Source organism: Cnephaeus nilssonii, assembly GCF_951640355.1.
Source record: "Cnephaeus nilssonii genome assembly, chromosome: 14".
NCBI lineage: Eukaryota > Metazoa > Chordata > Mammalia > Chiroptera > Vespertilionidae > Cnephaeus > Cnephaeus nilssonii.
Genome location: NC_137085.1, coordinates 25,886,318 through 25,907,329, shown reverse-complemented (window position 1 = coordinate 25,907,329; position 21,012 = coordinate 25,886,318). Strand labels below are relative to the sequence as shown.

At 47.1% G+C, this 21,012-nt stretch overlaps 1 protein-coding gene across 4 annotated transcripts in view; it reads left to right on the top strand.

Moving 5' to 3' along the window:
- Window positions 1-20,011, top strand: part of COL15A1 (collagen type XV alpha 1 chain) — a 98,127-nt gene extending 78,116 nt beyond the window's left edge. For 3 of the 4 annotated variants that reach the window (XM_079791258.1, XM_079791260.1, XM_079791259.1), the window contains 15 exons: window positions 1,293-1,361; window positions 1,477-1,518; window positions 3,913-3,958; window positions 6,069-6,149; window positions 6,555-6,604; window positions 6,717-6,818; window positions 7,662-7,806; window positions 11,808-11,872; window positions 13,432-13,560; window positions 13,723-13,785; window positions 14,143-14,202; window positions 14,478-14,537; window positions 16,182-16,367; window positions 17,794-17,909; window positions 18,910-20,011. In XM_079791258.1, the coding sequence (XP_079647384.1) occupies window positions 1,293-1,361; window positions 1,477-1,518; window positions 3,913-3,958; window positions 6,069-6,149; window positions 6,555-6,604; window positions 6,717-6,818; window positions 7,662-7,806; window positions 11,808-11,872; window positions 13,432-13,560; window positions 13,723-13,785; window positions 14,143-14,202; window positions 14,478-14,537; window positions 16,182-16,367; window positions 17,794-17,909; window positions 18,910-19,123 (1,428 nt within the window). In that variant the 3' untranslated portion in view covers window positions 19,124-20,011. The remainder of the gene's footprint in view (window positions 1-1,292; window positions 1,362-1,476; window positions 1,519-3,912; window positions 3,959-6,068; window positions 6,150-6,554; window positions 6,605-6,716; window positions 6,819-7,661; window positions 7,807-11,807; window positions 11,873-13,431; window positions 13,561-13,722; window positions 13,786-14,142; window positions 14,203-14,477; window positions 14,538-16,181; window positions 16,368-17,793; window positions 17,910-18,909) is intronic. The other variant, XM_079791261.1, reaches the window with a different exon arrangement.
- The last annotated feature ends 1,001 nt before the right edge of the window (window positions 20,012-21,012 follow it).

The window sequence follows — 21,012 nt, the reverse complement described above, 5'->3', positions numbered from 1 at the left end:
CACTTCCAAATGTCCTCCAGCCCAGCTCTGGCCTCCAGCTCACTCTCAGGGTTCCTCCCACCAAAGCCCCTTCGTGAAATGGAGCAGAAGCTTCCTCGTCCAGACCCCAGAGGGAGGTGGGAGACTGCCATGTGCACATGCTCAGGAAACCTGGTTTCAAATCCCTGGTCTTCTGATTTGGGTGATACCTGGTCTCAGGGGCTTTGCACATCCCCAGGGGCTCCATAAATGCTAGTGAGTGAATAACAAAGCTAGATCAGCTACTTAGGAGGGTCCTCACAGGATGGCAGACACTGGGGGCACCAGCAGGGAACAAGGGTCTAGAATAAGGAAGCCAACGTTTATTGAGCACCTACTGTGTACCAGACACTGTACCAGGTGCTCTTAAGGATGTTATCTCAGTCTTGGCAATAACTGTCCTAAGAGACACTAGGTGGGGTCCTTGTTTTGCACAAGAGGAAACAGGGGCCTGTGGAAGTTAAGTAACTCACTGAAGGTCACCACGCTAAGGTGCAAATGCAGCTCTGAGTCTGTTGCTGCTTCTGTTTGCACCACACTGCCTCTGCTCTGTATGTCCAGAAACCCAGACAAACAATCTTCCTGAAGCATTGGGGAAGTAACTCCTAGCCATCAAGCCTGCTGGGGCTACTAGGAAAAGCAGACATTGATGCCTGCCCTTAGGAGATCAGTGCAGCTTCAGAGTGGGCTAGATGCCTCATGCCTGGGTCGGAGCCTCGCCCCTCCTGCTGGGACATCCTGCTTGGGATCCAGGCTGAGAGGAGCAAACACTGCATGGTATTCAGGCCAGGATGACCTGGCTTGGAAAATAACTGTGCTACCCAGCCAGACTTTGGCATTTATTTTTGCATTTATGAGGCACTCACTGAGGTGCCATAGCACGTGAAGGACCACCCTCTCCCCCCACCCCACCCCCACCTCACTTGTCGCTCCACTCTAGGGATGTGCTGATAGAGAGGTGGTGGACTCAGTATCAGCTGAGCATGGCCCTGGGAGTCAGAATCTCAGTTCTGCCATAAGTTGCTGTGTGGCCTTGAGCAGGTCACTTCTCCTCCATGGACCTCATCATCCATCTGTAAACCAGAGATGATACTTGTTGCTCTGCTATCTTCCCCATGGGTTGTTGTGAAGATGCAATGAGGTCAGCCATGTAGACGTGCTCTGTAGACGGGACCGGCTTTCCTCATTGTGTCCCCCAAACCTGGGGAAAGTATCCTGCAGCTGCCTCTGCACTCACAACCACCTGAACTCAGGAATTTGCTTTTCTTCCTCAGGGCCCCCCTGGCTTACCTGGCCCTCCAGGCCCCCCTGGACCACCGGGAGCAGTGATTAACATCAAAGGAGTAAGTGGGGGCGGGGTGGGGGAGAGACCTTCAGCGGGGGAGTGGGCACCAAACTGACCTAAGCCCAAGTCAGATGTCCCGATGGCCTCACTTCTCTTGTCCTTGCTTCCCACAGGCTGTCTTCCCCATACCAGTCCGGCCACACTGCAAGATGCCAGTAAGTAGCATACGGTCACTGTCGTAAAGAGCAGGCTTTGCACAGAAAGCAACTCAGAGAAGACGATCGGTCTTTGTCTTGAGCCCTTTCTATCCATCAGTGTACACTTTGATGTCTCGTATCACTTACATATGGACCCTTAAGTGACAAGAAGCTTCTAGATAACAGACTGCGCCAATGAAACATGCAGGGTCTTCTAAGGGTACACAGGCTGACAGTGTTTCTTTAGCCCAATCAAAAAGCAGTGTCTTTTGTTATCGTAACCATATTAGATTCATGCTTGGAGCAGTATGATAGGGGGAAATAGGCACCTTAAAAATATAGACAAGAAAATAAGCAATTCAGTCAGTGCTCTTTGCATTGGGAACTCTGGGCTAAAATCTCTAACTGACCGTGTGCTGTCCTTTTTGGATGTGATATTACTACACAGCACAGCACCTGAGAGGCAGGGTTCTCTCACTCTTTTATAATGAGGAGGCAAACTGCCTCAGACAAGCTCACTGACTTGTTCAAGGTCACAGGACTGACAGATCTGGAACTATTACTCACTTCCCCCGACCACCAGGCAGCAGGTGCAGGCACTGTGACCCAGGGGATCGGGCACGTGACTGGCCACCCAGGGAGTCAGTGGCACTGTCCCTGAGGTCTCAGCAGTATTAGGAGAATCCCGTTTCTGTGGGGAAACCCAGGAAGGTGGGCCTCTATGCACAAACATTAGTCATGGAACTGTGTGTAATCATTCTCTCGCTCATTCAACAGATATTAACTGAGTACTGACCGAATGCTAAGTACTCCACTAGGCCCTGGGGACACAGGGGTGAACTAAACAGGGATGGCCTCTATTCTCAGGAGCTTGCAAATTACAATTTTGAAAGATTCCTTAAAGAAATTAATTAAAAATTTAAAAGGTTCCTTAAAGTGGGTTCATAATTGATGCCTGTTGAAGTGGTGATAAGGCTTGGATCAAAAGCTCTAAAATGATGCAGCTTGGCTGTGTGTTTGCCTAGATGTTGTCCATGTCTAAACTTTGAGGCATCCAAGTCTGAAGTCCAGGACCTGGGAACTCTGGCCTGGAAGGCAGAGGACAGGACCCACCTGTGTAAGGTGACCAAGGGGCCTGCTGGCTCCCAAATCTATGTGAGGACAGCAGCACCCCAGGTCATGTTTACATTGATGGACTGAACAGAAACATAAAACATCAGTGTTGGAGGAACCCTCCGGAGCAATGGCTGCATCCCACCTCCGATGGTAAAGAAGGGGGGACTGAGTTAGTGGCCAGAGGGCCTCCCAGATAACACAATTCCGGTTTTCTAATGGACCAGCCATGGGACAGCACTTGGCACACTTGAGAGTATTGTAAGAATGCAACTGCAATGACCATGACCTGGACTAGGACCTTTTTAGTAAACATGGCCTGTGGGGGTCTAGAGGTTACTTAAAAGAAGCCAAAGAGGAGATCAGAGCACGTTTGCAGAGTGTTTTTTATTTCATGCTGCTGGGCACCACGGGGGCTGGGCCATCGACATTCCTTGACCAGCTCTCAAAATGGACACTTGGAAGAGAAATGCTCCCTTTCACACCCAGCATTTCGCAAGCCCCTTTGAAATACAGCCCCTTTCCAACCATCACAATTCACAGCTCCTGCCTGGAGTGAAGGAACTTCATCAGCGAAGCCACAAGATAGCAGCTTGGCACTGGGGCCTTCATCCTTAGCCTAGAAATGTTTTTCCTTGAAGATTCCCCTCCCTTCCCTTCCCCCATCTTGTACCAGTGACCCCTGAGCAGCTTGTGACTCTCTACCCAAAAGCTTAGGGGAATCCTGGCGCCAGAGGGATTATTCTGATTCCACATATCAACTGCGAAAAAGGTGAAGACAGACTATTAAAAGCATGGTGGCAAGTGGCTCTGTTTTAATAGGTAAAGAAATGCAGGAATCTGGGAGTGAACTGGGAACCGCTTGGACTCCAGACCCCAGGCACTTAATATGGAGTCCAGAATAGCCCTCCCAACCTAATGATAACCCTCCCGTTATTGATTACCACTACCCTCGGTTCCTGTTCATTATGCTCATTCCTGATCGTACGCAGTAGCCAAACTAATGGCATCCCAGCTTTATGGCTAGGTACATCACTAGCTTGACCTCTCATGTGAATCAGTCCATTGATAAAAAAAGAACGCCAACAATACTCATGGTTGGCCAAACCAACCCTGCTACCATTTAGTGTCTTAAATCTTTGGGCTTCCCCTTTGTGGAGTTGTTTGGCCAAGGAGGCCTGACTCCATGACGTTGCTCCTCCTGCCACACACTCCCCCGGAGCAGGGGACAGTGGCTACCCGTGCATGCAAACACCAGGACAAGGGTTCACACGTATGACCTTGCCTTTCTCTCTCCAGGTTGGTACCGCTCATCCTGGGAATTCAGAACTCATCACCTTTCACGGTACGCACTCCCTCCTTCACCTTACATCTCTCTGGGATATTTCCAGACCCTCGTACCTCTGCTGGGGTAGTTTTTATCTGCCCATGGGCATAGACTCGGTGGTCAGGAAGAACTGGCTGGACTAGTATGTGTTAGGAGGGGTCCACAGCTGAGCAAAGGCTGTGGGATGGGGCATTTCTGTTTGGTTTTGTCACCCATCTGTTTATTCTACACATCTTGGCTGAGCCTCCCAGTTAGCAGGAAGCACTCCATTTGTCCATTTGTTAGTTTATTCATAAAGCATCCACTGAATCCTTCTCCTTGCTTGCTGCTGTCCCACGCACCGGGCTGAGACAGGTGAGTCCTCCACCATTCCTGCCACCCAGGCCTGTAGGCACTGTTAGGTGAGAGTATTTTAAAAAATCGCCACAATGCACTATAGCAAGAGCTAGTACAGGGCAGGGCCATGGGAGCCCAGAAAACCTCTGCTGCAAAGTGTTCTTGGACCAGCAGCATCTTCATCTCCTAGGAGCTTGTTAGAAATGCAGGACCCTTGGCCTCCCTGCAGACCTGCTGAGTCAAAGCTGCATTTTAACAAGCGCCCTGCTGGGGTGCAGCACAGTAGAGTTTGAGAAGCCCTGGCTCTGAGCATTTGATTAGCAAGTTCGAGGCCTGTGGGAGCTCATCTATCACACAGGGAGTGGGAACGTTCCGGAAACTGAGCACGCAGGTGAGCGCTCAATCTGGTCCTCTGTCCCCACACACCCCTCTGTCCCTCTTTTGATTGAGAAGTCTGAACACATGCAGCTTAAACAGGAGAAGCCTTTTTTTTTTTTTCTTTCTTTCTTTCCAATACTGACCTCTGGCTGGGCTCTGTCACCCTTAGCCCAACAGGTGGTGGTCTCCCTGGTGATATCTGGCCCCATTTTTGCATTTAGTTGTAACTTTGGTTACAAAGTCCAGGCTGTTTTCAGACTCCATGCTCAGATCCAATTCAAGGCTTTCCCTTCCTCCTGCTTCAAGGTGGGCCTTGGGGAGGACGGGGTGGATGTGGATTTACTTTCTCAGATCCCCAGTGCTTCCCCTTCCTCACAGGGTTCTTCTGGAGGGGGAGGGAGCAGACTTTTCTGGATGCAGGCCCTAGTGAGCCGGTTGTCCTCCCTCTCACTTGTGGGTCTACTCCTGCTCCCTCGATGAGCAGCCACTTGGGCAGCGGTGAGCTGGCTGTCCTCTTCTCGGGGCAGCGCCGCTGTCTGTGGTCCCACTGTGGTCCAGTGGTGGCTCCCAGGTCCTGGCCTCAGCCCCCCTCCCCAATCAGTGAGGCATTGCCGGGTGTGATTGCCTCTCCCACTGACCCCCACCTGGCAGCATCCTGCCCCTGATACATTCTTCCCGCCCCTCCCCAACCCCCACACTGGGAAGCTAAGCCTCAACTTCATCTACAGCTGTGTGCCTGTCTCTAGGTTCAAGGGCGTCGGTCAGTTGATCTCTCAGACCTCTTGGGAACCAGGAATTCAACAATGTAGTGTCCACCACTCATCGAGGTTGTGGGAGGGGTCACTTCTCTTCCTAAATGCTGAACTCCCAGTAGGAACTCATGCCTTTCTCCCTTCTAAAGAGTTGGGGAAGGGGTTGCCTGTGATGCCAGTTCTGCAGAAAGGGTGCTTCTCACAAGCCCTGAGGGGAGTAGGGGGTCACACAGTTGGCATCTCTCAACTCTGTAAGCCCCTGACACCTCCGTGCTGCACAGGCATAGACGAGGTAAGGCTGCAGGCCTGACTTGGTGTGGAGCCTCGGGCATGTGTGTGAAGTGGTGGGAGAGAGTTAACCAGCTTCTGCTGGGCTCCCATGATGCACTGCTGGTATCTTCATGATGGCACATTCCATCCTGCCGCCCATTACCCTTCACTGTGTCTGTCTCCCCGAGACCGAGCCTTTCAAGGTCTGCTGCGTCTACCTCTGTCTTCACCATCAGTCAGCGAAGGATTTTACACTCTTAATAGGCCTTTGTTCATTGAGTGGACTTTGCGAAAGGGGCTCAATTTGAAAAACTTGTCTCAAAAATGCTTTATATAAAATGAAGATAATTTTCTACTTTTTTTTTTTTTAATGTATGTGTATTTGGTGGCAGGTGTTAAAGGAGAAAAAGGAACCTGGGGTCTTCCCGGCTCCAAAGGAGAAAAAGGCGACCAGGGGGCCCAGGGACCACCAGGTATTTCAACTCTTGGGCTAGATCTTGCCTTGGATTGTTGTCCCTGAGAAATCCAACTGAGCCAGAAAGTAAGACTAATTACATAACCGCCCTGACCGCAAGCTGCACAGAGTTCAAGAGAGACCCAGTCGTGGGTGACATGTCCAAGATAGAACATTGTCAGGAGAGACCAGAAGTTCCTATTATTCATGCTTCATATGCCAAACGAGGCCTAAAGGGATGTGCCAAGACCCCACAGTGCCTGGGGTGTGGATCCAGGCCAGGACTGTTTCTGCCTCCAAGCCCAGTGCCCACTCTGTTAGCTAAACCAATGCAGAGTCACTTCCACTAGGAAATAATCATGGGTGCCAACGTGATTATTTAAATTTCTGAGATTGCAAATTTTATGAGGCGTTTCTTTTCCAGGCCCTCCAATGGATCCGGCTTACCTAAGACATTTTATAAACAGCTTGAAGGTGAGTATTCGTCTCCTAAATTTGGGCCTGTGTTTCCATGTTCTCAGGTGTATGTCAGAGACCGGTTCATCCTCCTCGTACTAAATGTTCTTTGCATGTTCTCTGCTTCCAGGGGGAGAATGGAGACAGGGGGTTTAAAGGAGAAAAAGGAGACTCTATCAGCGACTTCTCTGTGTCAGGACCTCCAGGCCGGCCAGGAAGTCCAGGCCTGGCTGTGAGTAGTGACCCCTCCACGCCACCTTCCTTGTCAAGTCACCACTTTCCCTGAAACCCCCCAATGTGACTGGGCAGTTGGAGAGTCAGGAGTCAGTCATTAGCCACAAGCTGAGGTGGGACTTGGGCGTCGGCCTCTTGTTGATTGAGGGGGACTTGGCTGAGGCCCACGGAGGTCAGGGAGCCGGCCAAGGCCATAAGCATTCAAGTTACTTCCAGGTCTCTAACTGTGCTGCCTTGTTCATGTTAATGGTGGGAAACTGCTGAATATGAAGAGATGTTATAGAGAACACATCAGATAGTGGAGACAGAATGGAAGGTGAGGGAGGCATTTTTCAGAGGGGCTATTTCATTCTTTTGAAATTTCATCAAAGAGGAAGCTCTTAGATGGGCTTGATCTTCTTGGGCTGACAAGTTTCTCCAGGTCACAGAAGAGGAAATCGAGTTATGCCTCTAGTAAGAGTATGATGAGATCACTGACCCTCAGGGCTTGCCATGAGGGCAGACTCAGCCAAGCCAGGTGGCCAGGGTTCCACTTCCAGATTTGCTTCCGTTTGCTTTGGTAAAGTCTTGTCCTCAGTCTAGGTCTCAGCTTCTTTATCTGTGAACTGAAAAGGCTAGGCTAGATGATCTTCTAGTTTGGGGCTCTCTGGGGTACTCTGGAGTGTCATTCAACACAGTGACTGGGCGTACACCACTCGAGTTGTGTCCAAGATTGAGGATAATGATTACAATAGCTAGTATTTATTGACTACTTACAAATGTCCGCTTAAAAAGAATAGGGGGGATTTCTAGAGATTAATGGTGCTTTCTCTCTTCTGTTCCTGTGCCCTTGCCTTCACAGGGTCAGAAAGGGGAGACTATCGTGGGGCCCCAGGGACCTCCAGGTGTTCCTGGCCTACCTGGGCCACCTGGCTTTGGAAAACCTGGTTCTCCTGGGCCACCGGGACCCCCAGGGCCACCAGGACCTCCAGCTATCCTGGGAGCAGGTTAGTACTGTGATGGTGCCCACACGTATGCTGCTGTTGTGCTCAGGGTCACCCCATCTGATGGCATGTCAACTACACTGACAAAGGGCTGCTTCCCGAATGGAACTAGCTTCCTTCCTTCCTTCCTTCCTTCCTTCCTTCCTTCCTTCCTTCCTTCCTTTTTTAAAAAATTGAGATAATTTATAAAATTCACCCATTTAAAGTGTACAATTCATATATTCACAAGGTTATGTAGCCATTACCACTCTAATTCCAGTACAGTTTTATCACCTCAAAAAGAAACCCTGTACCAATTAGCAGCACGCCCCTACCCCCAACCCCCAAACCTGGCAACCAATTATGTACTTTCTATATCTGTAGAGTTGCCTATTCTGGACATTTCATATAAATGAAATCACATATTATGTGGCCTTTTGTGTTTGGCTTCTTTCACTTAACACAGCACTTTCAAGGGCCCACGTTGCAGTGTGTATCAGAATTTCATTCCTTTTTATGGCTACTTAACATTCCAGTGATACATTTTGTTTATCCATTCATAAGTTGATGGATATTTGAGTTGTTTCTACTCTTTGACTGTTATGAATAGTATTGCATGAACATATGTGTACATGTTTTTATGTGGATGTATGTTTTCAGTTCTCTTGGGTATATACCTAGGAGTGGAATTGTTGGGTCATACATGTTTAACTCTTTGAGGAACCTTATCAGACTGTTTTCCAAAGTGGCTGCACCATTTTGCATTCCCTCCAGCAGTGTACAGAGGTTCCAATTTCAGCCCTGGCTGGGTGGCTCAGTTAGTTGGAGCACCAAAAGGTTGCAGGTTTGATTCCCAGTCAAGGAACATACCTAGATTGCAGATTTGATCCCAATGCATGTACATGAGGCAACCAATGGATGTTTCTCTCTCACATCTCTCTCTCTCTCTCTCTCTCTCTCTCTCTCTCTCTCTCTCTCTCTCAAATGAGTAAACATATCTTTGGATAAGAATTTTTTTAAAGTTTCAATATCTCCTCCTCTTCATCAATGCTTGTTATTATCTTTTTTTTTTCTAGTCATCCTAGTGTGTGTGAAGTGATACTCATTGTGGTTCTGATTTGCATTTCCCTAAAAACGACTGATGTTGGGTATCTTTTCATGTGTGGGTGGAAACTTCTTGACTGCTTTGCCTATCCCTGGGCCTTAAAGAACCTGAGGACCAGCATTGATTCTAACTCTCTATGTAAAAATTCTTTCACCTGTTGGTGCCTCACTTCCTTAAATGGAAAATGGGTGAAACAGAAGAAAATCTCCATTTACCAAATGCCAGGAACTCCTCTAGTCCACTCTACTACATTATTTTATTAAAATCTCACAAAGCCCTTCAAGGAAAGTATCAGCATCCCCATTTTGCAGATGAAAAAAGTGAGATCCAGAGATATTTAGGAACCTCTCCAAGGTCACACAACTAATAAGTGGCACCAACATGTTTAGGACCCAGGTCAGTGTAGCTCTGAAACCTGTGTTCTTCCCACTGTGTCCATGGTGGAAAAATAACAGTAGCGACAATAATAGCATGACTGCATCACTTTTTGTGGTTTGGGCTGGCATGAGCCAGGTGTGGTGGAAGCACAGCTGGGAAGATATCTGCAATGTCTGGGCACCAGGGAGAACTTTACATAGTGGGTGACTTGGGGGCTGGGGCTTTGACTTAGTCTTGGGTCTTTGGGCTACAAGTGACAGAAATGTATCTCAGACTAGATCCAGCAGAAGTGAAACGTACAGCATGTGAAGGAGAGGTGAACAGTCAGTGTGTGAGAGAGGCAGATGTGCAGCAGGACCTCAGGTACAACCAGAACCAGGGGTCCAAGCCCTGCCAGGGTCCTCTGGCGTCTCTTGTCTCAGCTTCTCTCTGTATGCGCACTTCATGCTTCTTCACCACAGACCACATCCTCTGCATGGTGGGAAGGAAATAAGGTTATGACAGCTTACAGCTTCTACCGTCAGCTAGAGATCTTGGCCTTTCTCCTCGGTTTTTGTTTGAAAAGTCCTGGGACGGAGCAAGTCTTGGGAAAGGCTTTTGATTGGCCTGACTTGGGCCAGGTGCCCAACCTATGGCCAGGAGGTAGGATCACATGAGAATATGACAGCTCCTTCTGGAACCAAATGGTTGTAGAGGTGAAGGGGAAGATTCCAAGAGAAGGTGAAGGTACTGGTCCTGCAAAGAAAGAAGGTGCTGAATAGATAAACCATCAGTGTCTTGAGTGATGAGCAGGCATTGCAGGAGGCCGGGGCGGGTGGGGGGGTGCATTCCAGGGAGAGTACAGGATGCAGAGAATCTGTTGTCCATAGTAGCCCTACACTAGGGGCCCCAGGACTCCTTGCTCAATAGAACAAAGATTGTCCCTCACATCATGTACAGCAATTCACAGTTTACAAAACACTCCCAGATTCATTATCCCACTTAATTTTCACAGCATCCTTGGGAGGGAGATGAAATGGAAACTACTATAAAACTCATTTCATGCATGAAGACACTGAAGCTCAGAGAGGTTAAGAAACTTGCTCAAGGTCACAAATACTAGTAAGAGGCATGGCTAAATCCCAGTCCTCTGACCTGCTTCCCACTGGGCATTTGCCACTTGTGTATGGATCTTCAAGTCCTGTGTCAGAACTGCAAACTTACTGGCAATGACCTGAAAAATACGATATAGTAATGTTACTGGGACTTGTAAAAACATCCTTAACTCTGCAAGAGCCTTGCAGATTTGAGGGGGGAATAGGGGATTGGAAAGGCAGAAGGAGAGGAAAAGAATAGCTGTCATAATATTTCTTTATGCTTGCCCGTTTTGTTGGGGAACCATAAACTCCTTGAGAATTCAAGGATCGCCTCGGGGAGCTGTCATCCCACTAACGTTTTATGTAGAATTGTGAGTGTGTGCAAGTGCATTTTTCTAGGGGAGAGGGCAATAGCCTTGATCTGATTAAGCGCACTGTGACTCTTCAACAGCAAGAACCTCTGGCAAATTGAATGCTGTACAATTTGCAAAGCATGTGTCTAGTTTGTATTTTCCTCAGTTCTCATTGCAGCCCAGGGAAGAAGAAATGCCTGCTTACATTTCGCAGATAAGGAAACTAGGGTTTGGAGAGCTTGCTGTTTTCCCAAGATCACACAGCTGAAATCGGGGACCTAAGGCCATGTCTCCTGGCCCCAAGACTCCTGTCACTTCACCTACTTGCCCTCCTTCTGCAGCCTGGCATCTTCTCTTCCTCTTTCTGAGCCTGCTTCCTCTGTTCAGTAGTTTTTGGATGTGAGTGACAGAAAACGCAACCCAGACTGACTTATACAGACAACAGTAACCAGGGGGGTGTATTCACTCATAAAATGGAGAAGTCCTGGGCAGGGCTTCATCCAGTCTATCATCAAGAAGCCCAAATGGACACAGACACTGGGGCGGTGGCGGCTTGCCCAGGGTAGACATGGCTGGGGGCAGGGGAGGTCAATTGGGGGAAAAGGAGACATATGTAAAACTTTAGACAGTAAAAAAAATTAAGAAGAAGGCGGAGGAGGAGGAGGAGGAGGAGGAGGAGGAGGAGGAGGAGGAGGAGGAGGAGGAGGAGGAGGAGAAGGAGAAGGAGAAGGAGAAGGAGAAGGAGAAGGAGAAGGAGAAGGAGAAGGAGAAGGAGAAGGAGAAGGAGAAGGAGAAGGAGAAGGAGAAGGAGAAGGAGAAGGAGAAGGAGAAGGAGAAGGAGAAGGAGAAGGAGAAGGAGAAGGAGAAGGAGAAGGAGAAGGAGAAGGAGAAGGAGAAGGAGAAGGAGAAGGAGAAGGAGACCAGCACTTCCCCAAACCAGTCCACGTGGCTCAGTCTGGTGCTGGGCCCAGAGTGCCCAAGGTTCAGAGGCAAGCGCCCATGCTTTGCAGCACTGCGAGTGGGCTTGCTCTGCTCCCCTTATGACCAGCTAACACCAAGGTGTTGTTCAGAGAGTGTGACTTTTTCTAACTTCTCTTTTGTGCTTTGTCGTAGCTGTGGCCCTGCCAGGCCCGCCTGGCCCTCCAGGACAGCCAGGGCTTCCCGGATCCAGAAACCTGGTCAGTATAGTGATCAGTGTGTATCCATCCCCTGCTTTGGACGGGTTTACTTAGCACTTGGGCTACAGTATGTAGGGGCTGCGACACCTTTATGTTGGAATGAGGCCTCCATGATGGTCGCATTGGTGCAGTCCCACAAACAGAGGGCATTTATTATCTCTTTAGATGACTTAGTAAGTAAAAAGATTCTGAATACAAAATCATCTATGATTTCAGTTGTACCCTTTCATTCCTTAATTCACTAAACTAAGTAGAACCAATCATATGACATCAAAAACAGAAGCACTAGAGTGTAAACAACATCACATCAGGCCCCGTGCTGGTAACTCAGCCTCCTCTGTTCTGCCAAAGGATGTCTCTTGTGCGCTCATTGCGCTGCAGGTCACTGGAGCAGGTAGAGCGCCCAGGGGCTCTGATGATGCACCAACAGGGCACAGTACCTCCCCAGGATGTCAGGAGTCCTAGGAACGCTCTGTGATCTGTGATCTTTGCGGGCTTTTAGTTGGGAAATTGGGCTGCGAGTGAAAGAACAGTGCTGCAGATAATGGAATGTTGGTATTTGCTGCCGTTGGGGGATTTCTAAGCCATTTTGAGGCACAGTTACTATCTTCAAGGCTAAGTGAAAATTAATCTTTTATAATCCCGCTCAGTTGAAATGAGAAGTAAAAGCTCTCTTGGCTGATATTTCTTTGAGACTTGGTGCTTTTCAATAGACATTTGCAGCTTCTCTGTCGGCTCTGGGATATGCCGAGATGACGGTCTAACCCTTCGGCAGCTTTCTAGACAGAGAAATGACAGAGCCTCATTTTCTACCGGGTATTTAATGTTGTAACTACCTGGCGAGGCAAGAAAGATTCAAGACCTAAGCAGAATTGTTTGCTTGCTTCATTTCTTATTCCAAATGAAACCAATTTGAAGCTCTGTAAGCAGCAGGGTGAGACAATACATGTTGCCATGTCAGCGCCACTGAGCAGCTCACAGAAATGGAAGTGGCAAAACTCACCGACCACTTTGCTGATACCAGCACCCAACAAAGGCAACTCTCCATGGCTTTTAAATGTCTTTATACTCGCAGCCTATTGTCTTCTTGTCTTAACATATCTATTACAATTTAGAGTTGTGTTCCAAAGGAATTCATGTTTTTGTTTTATCAAAAAGATTGTCCTTTGGTTATGAGGAAGCTGTGTATCACCCTCTGGCACAATAGGCCAGGGGTCCTCAAACTTTTTAAACAGGGGGCCAGTTCACTGTCCCTCAGACCGTTGGAGGGCCGGACTATAGTTTAAAAAAAAAAAAAAACTATGAACAAATTCCTATGCACACTGCACATATCTTATTTTGAAGTAAAAAAACAAAATTGCAAAAACACCCGGCGGGCCGGATAAATGTCCTCGGCGGGCCGCATGTGGCCCGCGGGCCATAGTTTGAGGACGCCTGCAATAGGCCTTTTCATTGACTTAGAGGGGGGTGGCTTATATTGGACTTGACAAGGAGGCCAGCTTTCCAAGTGCCACTGCTCCCAGGATAACTGCAGTGTTTGGTTTTAAATGACCTGACAGGTTACAGCCCTGAGCAGCATGGCCGACATGCTGCAGAATGCACATCTGGTGACAGAAGGGACGTTCATCTACCTGAGGGACAGCACCGAGTTTTTCATTCGTGTCAGAGATGGTTGGAAAAAATTACAGGTAATTCTTCAACTTTCTTAAATAAATTGCCTTCAAGTACCCCTGAAAAGTAACCATCTACTCCTGTAAATGTTATTTTTCTGTTTTAAAAATAGGTGAGAAAAAAAAATAGGTGAACAGTTTCCAGTTGGTTCATTTTCAATGTACTGTTTTTTCTTAAAGCTGGGAGAACTGATCCCCATTCCTGCTGACAGCCCTCCACCCCCTGCGCTTTCCAGCAACAATGTGAGTAGTTTTCCTGCCTTGCGTCTTGCTCAGCATTTACTGAGTCCCCGCTGGTACCCGGCACCCAGCTCTCCAAACTCTGGACAGCCAGCGCTGCTTGGTTCGGTATCTGGTGGAAGCCCAGGAATGACCAGGTGCCCACAGAATGTTCTCACTACAGAGAGGAGGGAGATCTGGACCCAGAGGCTGGAGATCTGTTTCCATGTCGTAGCTGAATCCTCCTGGGCAAGGGGCTTTCCCTCTCTTGGCCTCAGTTTATTCATCTGTGATATCATGATTGGCATAAGTGATCTTAAAGAACCCTTTAATATTTGACACTCCTCGGCAACTTACATTGTCCATTTCTTGACCCTACAGCCACCTTCGAGACAGGTACTATCATCCCATTTTGCAGATGAGGAAACAGGCTCTGAAGAGGTGACTTGCTCTATTAAGGGAATGGGTCAGCTGTCAAACACGGGCCTTCTGCTTCCCTGATTCAGTGCTCTTTCTTAAAGACTGAGAATACTCCCTTCCTTTCTGAGAATTATTTTTTTTCATTCCCAGTTAAGACTGGCCCAGAGACCATGACAAACTAAAGTATCTTCTCCAGAAACGTTGCACTTATACCTCAATGTACTCTGAAGAACAGATTGAATGAAATGAAAATAGTAAAAACTGTTTGTTTTCTTTCTTTTTTTTTTACATAATAGCCTCATCCGCTTCGACCTCCACTGATGCCTGTTTCAAGTGTCAATTATGGGAGGCCTGCAGTAAGTACAATTCATGCACTTACTCTGCAAATGCTGAATGTGTATCTGCTATGTGCTAGGTCCCATGCTGGGCCCACAGTTCCTACTGTCAAGGTGCAAATAGACTAGCAAGAGAGGCAAACAGAAAAATAGGTAATTACAGTACATTGTGCTAAGTCGTTTGGGTGAGGCAATCAAAGGATGCTGGGCGGGCGGGGGAGGCGGGGAGGTGCGAGGAAGGTCAAAGAAGTCTGCCTTATTTAGAGGAGGTGACCTCTAAACTAAGACCTAAAAGACAGTTGAAGGCAGGAGAGAGCCAGGTGGGTGAAAGAGTGGGAATTCCAGGCAGAGGGCATATGGAACAGACGGAGGCAAGGGGGAGTGCTGTACATTTCCATAATTCTGAGTATTTCAGTCTGGCTGAAGGAGTAGAGTTCAAGAGATGTTCAGTCTGCAAAGGGCATGGGCTAATCATCAAGGGCCTGTAAGCCAAGCTAAGGACTTCGACCTTCTCCAGTGGACAATGAAGAGTCTTAAGCAAGAAAAGGGTATTATACGATTGGCATTTCAGAAATTACTTTGGGTGTAGTGTAGAAATGGATTAGAGGGGACAAGACCAGGGGTCCTAAGACCAGTTAGGCAGCTACTATACTATCTGGACTATGATCATAGCAGTGAACCTAGATAAGTGGGCAGATTGGAAAGACAAAGAGTCAGGAGGGGCGAATGTGCTAATTGACTACTAGATAAGGGAAGGTGTGGATTAGGGAGTTCAAGAATGATGTCCAGGTTTCCGCTTGGGTAACTGAGATTCCTTTTCAGGGTCGTTTGCAGAAAGTAAAACTCTTGTCCCTGCTATTAGTCTGCTCCACGATCTTTACAGACCAGCTTTTGCCAAGGTCTTTCTTCCTAACTGCCTTCCACCCCCACCCCAACACACAGACATAGATTATATCTTCAAAGCTTACACACAACTTTGGGTGGCTATGCACTGATCCTGGCCCTAGTTCAATGTGATCTTACAGCTGACTGTTGATACTTTCTGACTCAATTCAGAGTCTTGAGAGAGATGGTTTACATGGGTCATCTTGGGCCAATCGCCCACTCCCAGACAAATCAAAACTAGCCAAGATTGCATGGCCTAAGACCACTTTTTAAAACAGGAGTTGTGGGGGCATTTTAGCAAAGAACAAGGTATAGGTTTGGCAGACACCAGAAGCATGTTCCCTATCATGCTGTCTTCATCATGCAGGAGTTCACGTGGGCCTAGTGAGCCTGAGGCACCTGTAGGATACCTGAGTGGAGACTTCCAGGAGGGAATAGGATATGAAGATATGAAACACCACAGTGGGTCTGGTCTGGAGATTTAGACTTAGAGTCTTTAGCCAAGCCATGGCAATGATGACAGGGTGGTAGGATTCCCGAAAGAGAATCTCTACAGTGAGAAGAGATTGGACCCTGAGGAGCCCCAGGTAGAGATTGAATAAGACGCCCTCAGGTGTGCCTTCCATTCTAAGAAGTCTGCGATCTCATTAGGAACATGAGATGGTTATGAGATGGTTATGGGACTTGGGGTTTGCCTTTCACTCTTTAACTGTACTGTCTTCTCTCTCTCTCTCTCTCTCTCTCTCTCTCTCTCTCTCTCTCTCTCTTTTTTTTTTGCAGCTGCACTTGATTGCTCTGAACATGCCATTTTCTGGGGACATTCGAGCTGATTTTCAGTGCTTCCAGCAGGCCAGGGGTGCAGGACTGTTGTCCACCTACCGAGCATTCTTATCCACCCATCTGCAAGATCTCTCCACAGTTGTAAGGAAAGCAGAGAGATATAGCCTTCCAATAGTAAATCTCAAGGTAAAAAATAAATACTGTCCCTATTGCCTTCTGGGTGCACTGGTTTCCACAGGGACTGGAGGCAGTTGCCACTTTCTGACATCATCCGAAGTGTGCTGGTTCCAGGCCCAGCCTGTCCCTGATTGGCTGTGTGACTCTGGGTGGGTCACTTTCTTCCTCAGGACCTTAGTTTTCTAATATTTACAGTAGCCTTCCTGCCTGGATGGTATGACTCATGGAGCAGACAGGAGGGAGGAATAATGACCTCTTTCACTTACATAGTTTTCTAATGTTTACAAAGTACTTTACATTCATTATTTTAATCCATACTTTCAATAAAAAAGGAAGTTATTCTTTTGTCAGATGAGGAAACTGAGGCTCAGGAGAAAGACGTTTGCTCAAAGTCACTACAATCTAGAATTAGTTTCCTTGACCCCCCACATCTGGGGCTCTTGGTTCCACCTTCTGTAGGGCACCAGCTGAGTGGTATCAGAGAATAGCTGGTAATCACTGGTCACAGAGCAGACACCTGATTCTCAGGCAACCTGGTTCAGAGTCTTCGGCACATCTAAGCTGCCAAAGCCTGGAAGATATTTCTCTGCCCCCATTTGGAGGCAAGGCAGGGCCTCATAGGATCCTTCAGTGGTATAATTGACCATGGAAGTAGTCGACTCTTTCAAAGCTGCAGAGGTACGGCTCTGTTATTGCTCACACACATCCTGGGTCCTGACCTCCCACTAGATCTCAAAGGTACTTTGAGACCCTCTGGTCCTTGGGACCCTAGTACTTCAATTTGGGACCAAATTTTTTGTATGCTTGCAATAAAAATAACTGAAGGTAACAGGGCTCCTTCAGAAAAAGGAGTAAGAGATTTATCTCCATACTGTGGATTGGCACAAATTTGAAGCTCAGCATATACATATAAAATATTTCAAAACAATAATAAGATAAAAACCTAAAACACACTTTTGATGGGATGGGACTTTGTATACATATCATAAGAAAAATTAGTTCAAGAAATAAGATAGTAAAACTGAAAGGGTTCAGGAATGGATGATAAAAATCAAACAACAGATATTTCCTGAGTCCCCACTCTGTCTCTGTGATTGAGGTTGACTTCAGTGTGAGGTGACATATGGCCTTAAAGAATGAGCAAATAGTCCTGGCTGGTGTGGCTCAGTTGGTTGGGTGTCATCCCCTGCACTGAAAGGTTGCCAGTTTGATTTCTAGTCAGGGAACATGGCCAGGTAGCGGGCTCGATACCTGGTAGGGGGTGTGCAGGAGGCAGCCTATTGATGTCTCTCTCTCTCTCTCCCTCTCTCCCCCACTCTAAAAACCCAATAAAAAAATCTTTAAATTAAAAAAAATAATAAAAGAATGAGTAAGTAACTAGTCCATTTGCAGGCTGTTGTATAATGATTCTAATGTGACATTTTTATCTCTATAGGGCCAAGTACTTTTCAATAATTGGGACTCAATTTTTTCTGGCCATGGAGGTCAGTTCAGTACACATGTTCCAATATACTCCTTTGATGGCCGAGACGTGGTGACAGATCCTTCTTGGTAAGTAGGGGTGGAAGCCTCAAAGTATATGGTATGATAGACAGTTTTAGGAGACATTCAAATCATGGGATGCTTTTGTCAGCTGCCTCTCTGGGGTGTTGCCAGCATAAAGCCTCAGGGAGGTAGCTGAGGGCCCTGGAGAGAGTCCTGGCTTTGGAGCTGGGTCCAAGACCTTAATATGGGACCTTCAACACAAGGCCCTTCTGCTCTCTGAGCCTCAGCTGCCTCACCTGTTGAATGGGCAAGGTAATCATATCTATCCCATAGAGTTGTTGGGAAAATGGAATGGTAAGTGTGAGAACATCTAGAATATAGTAGGCACTTAATAAGTGGTAAGCAATGCTACTCTTGGTGATCCTTCAACCCTATGCTGTGAGCTGCACTCAAATCCTTTGAAAACTATGTATGCTATTAAGAATAGAACAACTCAGCAAATCTTTCCTCAGCATCTACTCTATGCCACTCCTGATGCCAGGCCTGGCAGGCACAGTATCTACATGGGCCCTACCCTTACAGGGCTCACAGCCTACAGGGGGAGACAGACACAGATTAGCTGTGATTCCCGCCAGAACATCGCAGTTGTAAAATGGAGAAGCAGATAAGATAAAGGAGCACAGGCAAAGTACTCACCGTTACTTGGGGGTGAGAATCAAGAAGGCTTCTGTACGAGTAAGCATTTAATGGACTTTGAAAGATGAGAAAGAAACCCCAGTCTGAGAATGAAAGAGAGGCTGGTTTAGACAAAGGGACCTCATGAGGGAAGGTTCAGATTCATATAGCACAGTGTATGATTTGAGAACATGTATGAGCTGGGTGTGGTTGGAACGTGGTGTGTTCAGCTACTAGTAATTAGAAAGATCATTGAGGATGGAGAGATGACGTGGGGTCAAACCATGGAGGGCTCAGGGGGTTTGACTTAATTCACTAGACTTATGCCAATTTGTTCACTGAAATATGCCATGAAGAAGAAAAAAAATAACACGACAAAATTACTTTTCAGGCCCCAGAAGGTTGTTTGGCATGGCTCCAACCCCCATGGAGTGCGTCTTGAGGATAAGTACTGTGAAGCATGGCGAACCGCCAACACGGCAGTCACGGGTTTGGCCTCCCCGCTGAGCACGGGGAAGATTCTGGACCAGAAAGCATATAGCTGCGCGAGTAGGCTAATTGTTCTCTGTATCGAAAACAGTTTCATGACCGACGCTAGGAAGTAATGACCTTCCCATGACCTTAAGAGTTCCCCAATTTTTCTTATGTGAAGAGTTGACACTGAAATCTAAAATGTTTAAATGTTGTAAATATTGGTGGTTTTTGTTATTACACATTCATCACAACAGCAACCAAAGAAAACATACCTCAATACACTCAAAACTGAAGACATCAACAAACTCAGATCAAAGATAAACATCTGATCCGCATATTGGTGCTAGACTCTGCAGGAAACCCCAGGCAGTGCGAACACATCCCAACACGGCTGAGAGCACATTGTAGACAAAAGGCCGTGGCACGCTCCCGACTGCATCCTTCAGAAAGTGATTTCCTCTTTTCAACCATTGTTGTTGAGTGTAAGATGTCCTTCATGTTTTCTTACAAAGTCGGTGTTTAGAAATATTACCCCTCTTTAAGTTATGTGCAGACCCAGTGCTTTATTCTTTAATATACACCCATCATTTGCAACTGCTGTTCATACAGAGATACCGAAGTGCTCAAATGATCCTATCTGTAGTTTCTGGTATTATCAGATTTTAATGTTTTTATTTTCTAAAATATTGTCCTCATGCTTTAGGAGTTTTATATTTTTGCTACCATCATATTTTAGTATGGCATCTGTTTATATCACTCTGACTTGCTGGAAAAGTTTAAACTCCCAGTTATCTGAAACTAGAAAAGAAATAACACGTAATTCCTACCTTTCCCTTGGTGGCCCTTTCCCCCACCCCCACCCTGATTTTATGATTTTCATTTGGCAACTCTTGAATTATAACTGCGATTGAACAAATGGGTTCATGAGGATGAATTTTCTGAGATACCTATATTTCATGCTGTATACTTTGATTTTTTTTTTCCATGTAAGTGAACATAAAAACAACTTTTCCAGGCGCTTTCTTTTGTTTGATTTTTCCCCCTCTAGTTACTTTATTCTCCACCACTGATGTGGAAATGGCCTGGGGGGGGGGGGTGGTACTAACCCTGTCACTGCCACTTGTGTAGTCCTCAGGGGTGATCAGAAAACAGGAAGATTTTCCCATCATGCTCATCTGCTCCTGCTTGTTCTCTCCTGCTTGGAGGGGGCAGTGTGAGGGTGGGCAGAAGAACCCCAGTGTGGAAAACAGGATGAACTGTGACTGTCTCAACACACAACTTTCAACAAGTCTGCTTTTTACTCTCAAGAAGGTTGGGATCAAATAAGCATAATATCAGCTCCCAGTTATTATACATCAGACTTAGAAGCACTATTTACCTTTCCTCATAACTCTGTAAGGTGGGCGTTTCTATCTCCACTTTACAAATGAAAAAGAAACGGTTGAGGGTCAGGAGGTCACACAGCTGCTGAGTGATGGGGCTGGTTTCAGACTCAGGGTCTGTCTCATTCTAGTGCCAAGATCTTTTCAAGGAACTACCGTGCAAAGCTGCCCATCTGCTCCTTCCCAGCTCCCAGTCTGTGACTCCCTGCCTTGACCCTGCAGAAGAAACAGCATCACCAGGCAACGGGCATGCTGGGATATTTCCTCCCATTCAGCTGGGCTGGCTCAGAAACTCAGCCAAGTGAATCTACACGCATAGTCCTTGAGGTAGGAAGGAAATTGACCCAAAAATATCCAGAACCTCCACTTAGGGGCTTCCTAAATAGAGGAGTGATACAAATCTCTCTAATGAGTCACGGAATGAAGACAGATATAGGTTGGAAAGCCCAAGAGGTGGACTGTTGAGGACCAGGCAGTGACGGGGGCTGGGGTGCCTGGATGGACAGGAGCTGTGGAGGAAGGAGAGTATGAGGCTTCAAGGCCATGAAGTGAAGCTATCCATTTTGATCAGAGCCCACATGGCCCTGGGTCACAGAGGGGCAAGGTGGGCTGGGGGTCTGTGAGAGCCAAAAGTAGGA